General features: G+C 35.9%; 1 protein-coding gene across 2 annotated transcripts; it reads left to right on the plus strand.

Annotated features, from left to right (window-relative positions):
* Positions 1-1,572: 1,572 nt before the first annotated feature.
* LOC122051391 (protein NEGATIVE GRAVITROPIC RESPONSE OF ROOTS-like) lies at positions 1,573-6,202 on the plus strand. 2 transcript variants are annotated; one of them, XM_042612517.1, is made up of 6 exons: positions 1,573-3,451; positions 3,903-4,241; positions 4,317-4,395; positions 5,013-5,539; positions 5,612-5,765; positions 5,863-6,202. In XM_042612517.1, the coding sequence occupies exons 2-6, from the start codon at positions 4,236-4,238 to the stop codon at positions 5,880-5,882; spliced, it is 786 nt and encodes a 261-aa protein (XP_042468451.1). In that variant the 5' UTR covers positions 1,573-3,451; positions 3,903-4,235; the 3' UTR covers positions 5,883-6,202. The 2 variants fall into 2 exon arrangements, with proteins under 2 accessions (XP_042468451.1, XP_042468450.1); XM_042612516.1 differs by having other exon boundaries at positions 1,573-4,241.
* Positions 6,203-6,471: the final 269 nt, after the last annotated feature.

The raw sequence follows: 6,471 nt of genomic DNA on the forward strand, positions 1-6,471 counted from the left end.
ATTTTTAGTATCACTGTATTGCTGGTCCGAGAAATCAGAATACTTTAGTGTTGATTTTAAAGGTTCAGCCCCATTTTAGTTGGTACTATTTTTAAAGTTCAACACTGCAGGGTTTGTTTTCAAAATTCAACACCAATGCATTATTGTGTTTGAAAAATTAAAATATTATACTAGTGATTTTAAATGCTCAGAATCATCACTTTTGTGATCGTTTTTAAAGTTCAGCGTTATTGATTCGAGAAATTAAAATATTATGGTGTTAATTTGATGGTTGCGTACTAATTTAGTGTTGATTTTTAAAGTTTAATATCATTGTATTATAGAGTTTGAGAGATCAAAATTATATTGATTTTGATGGTTCAATATGTATTGAATTTTAAACTTCAGTATTATCATACTACATATAAAAAAAATAAATCATTTATAAGCTATCTATTTTTATGTTATAATTGTCCCACTACTTTGGTGCGATGATAAATAATGGGATGAGTTATAAATAGGATTCGAATCTCACTTAGCTCTTACATATTGGTATCTATATAAGTAATTATTTAATGGGTATCAAATACCTCGTCAGGTATTTAATTTTCTCATATAGGATAAAATGTTTTTCGTAATTTACCTATTTATATTTTATTATAAATTAATTATACAGTGATAAGGAGGGGTTCCATTAAAGATGGGTTAAAATAAGGAAGAGCGGCTAACGTGGACGTCAAAGTCAAGATAGTTAAAAGTCCAAGTCCACTAATTGGCGAAGTTGGTAGAACAAGCCTCCAAAGCTGATCGAACTTGACAGTCCGAACGACCATCCTCTGAAAGCTTACAACTGGGGTTAAGTGCCGCCGAGTGGACGGCGTGTCCGGTCGAACGAAAGGCAACCAGATAGCCGAGTGAAGAAAAATAGCTCTGTTCGGTACAACTGAGCTGGGACGTCCTTACCGAGCGGCCTCTTGTCGGCCCACAGTGGGATCCATCTATATATATCATCGTACCTTTTTGGAGGTTTGTGTCACTGATAACAGAGCATGTCCAACGGGTAAATCGTACTTTACAAGCTTCAAACCCCGTCACATAAGAAATTTATGTGTTCGTTTAAAAAAAGATGATAATTTTTAGCTTGTCTTTTACTCAGATACTTTGAAAAATATATATACGCTTTGAGATGTCTACACGGATACCACAATAACACTATAAAAAGGAGTTTCGCGGAGGAATGCAAAATCTTGTTATATTCTACACGCTCTGCTATAATTTTTTTTTACTGTTCTCCATAAAATCAAAGGCTAACTTAAGTGTCGGAGAACCAACACCGAAAATTCTTTTCCAACATGATACTAACACTCCCGATTTCACAAGATACCAAAAAAATATATCAACCCATAAAACCACATTCTCAACCTATCATTTTTCTCACTTAACCGGATCACTAATAATACTGAATCAGATGAGTTATATTGAGGATTCGAATCTCAACGTATATTAGGCCTGAGGAGTTGGGTTGACCTGTACTTTTGAGAATTTTAATCAGAATTGTTAAAAGAAATCCTACTCGAAGGCACGCCACCTGCAGCAGTCGGTCACTCCCCCTGCAGCACAGCAGCAGTCGGTCACTCCACCTTTTGCGATGATGTCACTGCTTAGCTCCGTCCCGCCCTCCAAGCCAGCCAACCCGCATTTTCGGAACCCTAAAACTCCACATTCTCCCTTCTCCATTCAGCGAGCAGCGCTATCACATGCCTTCGCTTACTGATTCATCCTGTGTGGCAGCATCCTTCGCCACATTCTCCATTCAGCATCGTGCATCTCGAGGAGAATGATGAGAAGCCCTGTCTGCAGGACCACATGGAGGAGCTGCTTCTCTCCCACCCCCCAAAAAGATACGCTTTTTTCGAGATCTTATCATCTTTTTTTTTCCCCTCTCCAAGTTTATCATATTCATATTCATATTCATATTCATATTCTGACTTATGCTATCAAGATTTGACTATTTCAACTAGATGATCTATCAACCTAAACAAACTGGTCAATCTGTTCTCTACTGTACAGATAATTTATAATTCTTCCTTGGAAATGTTATCTGTCGTATCTACAGTTAAATATCCGAAAGAATGACACTTGGTTGGTATGGACATCTCAAGGACTGCTTTTTACAATTTGCAAATCTTTCGTGTTTAGTTTCTAAACCTCAGAGCCTGCAATTAGTTAACAAACGCAGGGATTCTTAAAGATGCCATGTTCAAACTCCTAGTTAGCTGATCACTGCTTCATCATTTTTTTATACACCTTTTAGGGCCGTAGGTGAAATAGACTCCCCTGATTGGATCCCTTCTGTGGCCTAAACATCATAAACGTGTCAGAGCAAGCATCTGAATAGTGTTAACCTCGTGATTAATCCTTCACCCTAAAGTAAGATTATCTATCTTAATCATGTATTCTGTCCCCTGCAAAGTTTGGTTAATTAATATAGGCACCAGCTATATGGATGGACCAACGTGGATTCATAAAGGACGATGTAATGTCAAATTGTTTTCTAGCATCAGTATTCTGAGTGATAAGCACGAGCTAGTGTTATCCTGACCACACGGTCATAGAGCTGGGGAAGCATTATATTTCTTAATTTGGTAGATTTAAGAAGTAGGCAAGGCTCAACCACACCATCAATGTATATCATATGACACAAATGAAAAACTTAAATTTAAGTCGTCTGTTAATAATTGTAATGGATTTGTAGCCAAATTCTCATAGACTTGTAAGGTTCAGGGAACATAGTACTGGATCTACTGGTATAGAAACTTGCAGTTTGTTGTGATTCCAAGTGTACCATTTCTAAGATCTAGTGCCACACATAGGAAGTTTGATGGGACAAATTTAAATATAGTTGTTCATCATAAAATTTATTTTCAATCTGCAATTTGGTTGTCCTTACCATCCTGGCAATTAGAGTAGTTGAGTGCTATCTCAGAAGCCTAAGGTCACTAAATCATTCTTTAGAAGCCTAGCACAATTATCAGTGGCTTAATACGTAATTACATGCAAAAACATTGATGTAATATGAAATTATAATTGGCAGCCAAGGTAGAAGCAGGCTTAGAAGAGAAAAAAGTGTTGAGTTAATTTGATAGGAAATGTTCAACATAGAGGAACTTGGGATGCAAGAAGTGTTATGTTTTGTAACCTTTCATGTCCTATATTGGTTTTCTTGGCATGAGATTGGCAGGTTGGGGCAGCATGAAGCATACAAGAAGAGTACATGTGCCTACAAGAGAAGATTATATCCACAATCTACTAAACATTGTCTTGAACAGCTCCATGCAATCACATAAGAGGATGTCTATGCATGTGCATGTGATTCATCACGTCGTTATACAAATGTAGTTAATTATATATTGCCGTCGTCGTCGAGTCAGATTACTTAGATGGAAGATATAAGGAAAGTGACATGAAAATGGTACGTAATGATGGAGCTTCATACATATTTTTATGAGCTTTACTCTTCCCCTTTTAGCTTTCCATCCAAATAAATACAACCTTAATCAACAACTATCAACATGTAAGTTGGCACTTACGGAAATTTTAGTCAACGGTTGAAGCAAAAATTCTTTCTAGGCTATGCCATAGCAATCAAAATTTTTGTCATGCATTCCAAGTTGGCTCAAATCAAAACTCTTCCATTTTTTTTCCTTCTTTTTTGTCTTTTTATAAGTGATGGTTTGGTAGCAAATTAGGAATATTTCTTAGATCATTTTGGATAATGGATGAAAATTTTCCAGAATACTAGAAAAACAATTGGTTAATGTTTAGCGCTGCAAAGTTGCAATTTGGATTTATCACTTGAACATGTATCTGCAAGGATTTTATTTTTCATGGTTACTTTTTTTTTTCTTCCTGTTTCTTTACAGAAGTATTGTTCTGAGGGCTGCCGGACCAGTTGCCGGAGAAGGATTCAGCAATCTAAAAGACTAAAAAAAAATTATCTTCAGGAGTTGAAGTATTCATCTAGGGAATTGGACCTTTAACTATTCCAAATGGGGAATGGAGATTAGTCATCTGCTACTAGAGAATTCCTTTCTGTCTATTTAACCGTCCTCTCTTTCTTTTCTTCAATTTTATCCACTGCAGTGGGGTGCCCTCATACTTTCACATTCTTGGACAAGAACAAGGAAGGCTTTTGGGTCTAATTTCTTCTGTCAAGTGATCCTCAAAGGCATATTGCTGTTTGTTGGATTGAAACCATGAGAGTAAGGACCAGAAAACACTTGAACTAGCTTTTAAGCCTGCTGGAATTTTGGTTTTGATGCTATTCCTTGGATTAGATCTTTAGCTGGGTGCAAAACAAGTTCAATGGGAGGCAGGAGAAGAAGAGATTCGATGCAGGAATGAGCTCGGCCCGTTGTAAGTGATGCTTTCATCTCTCATGAAAAGATATGCTGCTTAATTTGTTTTCGTTGGTTCTCCATATATTGTTCTTTTCTTTAAAAATTTATTTTCTTTTAGAATGAAAAAGATGTATATGTTGCTATGATACTCAGTTTTTTTATCTTTATCGAAACACTTCTGTTTCTCAAAATATGTTTTTCACTCAACTGCACTCAAAAATATTATCCTACATTTTAAATATTTGAATTTTTGTTGCTTACTCTAAAAACTTAAGATATTTGGAAATAACTAGCATTAGTATTAAGGTATAACATCCCTAATGGGTAAGGCATCCATGAATGCAGACAAATCACAAGATACGTCAAGACAACCATTGACATCGCATAAAGGAATTCATACATAGTCATTAAACAATTGGAAAACAAAATCATGATAAGCTAAACTCACTCAAATTCTATGGCATCTTAATTGATTAGGTGAACATCGTCTTAATAGTTAAAACATGCTAGCTCTTAGATTCTTGTTTTGTATTTTTTACTAGGGAATTTTCATGCAAAGATGTGTTATAGTATCAATCAACCATCATATCGCATTATTGAGCGTAAACTCATATCTACTAATATGTTCTTCAGATGATTGCATGCCTGATACTCTGGAAGAACAGAGTGAGCAGCCACGTGCATTGCTGTCAATTGGCACATTTGGAAATAATGAGTTGAAGGAAGAACCTCAGAGAGATGATCAGCCTCCGAATCTGGACTCCTCAGGCAGATTATCTGATTTCACTGTTGAAGACGTTAACAAATTACAAAAAGAACTAAAAAAGCTACTCTCACGCAAGTCCAAGTCCAAGTCCAAGTCCAAAACTAGTGTTGGATCGGAGATGGGTGAAGAAGATAGAGCCAACTTGCCATTGGACAGATTCCTCAATTGTCCATCGAGCTTGGAGGTTAACAGGACTGCTACCGTAAACAACGGGGATCTGTCACCAAACACCAAGCTCATACTATACAAACTGAAAGATGTGTTGCTAGGTAACCACAACCCGATTAAGAAAAAATCTATTTCCTTTCTTCTGGAGAAGATGTTTATGTGTGGCAGTGGCTTTGCACCTGCTCCAAGCTTAAGAGATCCCATAATTGAGTCAAGGATGGACAAGGTATGTTTCCATTCATTGTTTTTTTTCTTTATTTTTAATTGAGGCAACTAACCAGTAGATTAAATTTAACAGATTTTAAGAGCAATTCTCACAAAGACGATTTGCCAGCACTGTTCTGCACCAATTCCACCAAAGAAATATCTTGAGAATACACCACAAGAGCAAGCACACAAAGAGGACGAGGAATGCAGGAGGAAATCTAAATGGGTCAAAACAGATTCAGAGTGTTAGTTCAACCACCATTGCTACTTAAGTTTTCAGCTCTTGTTTACTTTTTTTGCAAGTGCATTCATGGATTGATTGTGTGTTTACCTTGCCTCCAGTTATTGTCTTAGAGATCTAGCAACCAATTGTCGAAGATGAACTCAGAGACCTATGCGCGACGCGTAAGATTTCAAACCTAATACCCAGAAGCAACAAACACAAACATGCTTTGCCAATTTGTGACTGAGACTGCAGCTGCTCAGTGACAGTGGGAACAATGGAATTGCAAGCTTTATATCATCAATGTCAATGCCACGCAGAGATTTTTGAATGTTTTGAATATTGTTTGATGAGTCCTCAGTTGTGCATATCTAAAGGGAGTTGAAAATAAATAGAGAAGATTGTAAGATTTTTTTTTTTTTTGCAATTCATAATTGGGTAACTTTATCTTGTTTGTCATTGTTGTTAATTTTTTGTCCCACTAAGTTATAATAGGTTATAAATCTTTATCCCACTAAGTTATTGGATTTGTTTTTTTATTTATATTTAATACATTCAACTTTTTATCGAACTTGGTAAATAAGTTTTCAAAATATCTAAATTACGTATCATAGTTTTAAAATTATCAAATCACGTACTCATTTTTTGTTACCCTCATCCTCAAATCAATTCGATTGGAAAAATTTTTCAGTTGAATTGATTTTTTCTATGTGTTTGAAAAAAATTCA

This window comes from Zingiber officinale, chromosome 3A (assembly GCF_018446385.1).
Source record: "Zingiber officinale cultivar Zhangliang chromosome 3A, Zo_v1.1, whole genome shotgun sequence".
Taxonomy (NCBI): Eukaryota; Viridiplantae; Streptophyta; class Magnoliopsida; order Zingiberales; family Zingiberaceae; genus Zingiber; species Zingiber officinale.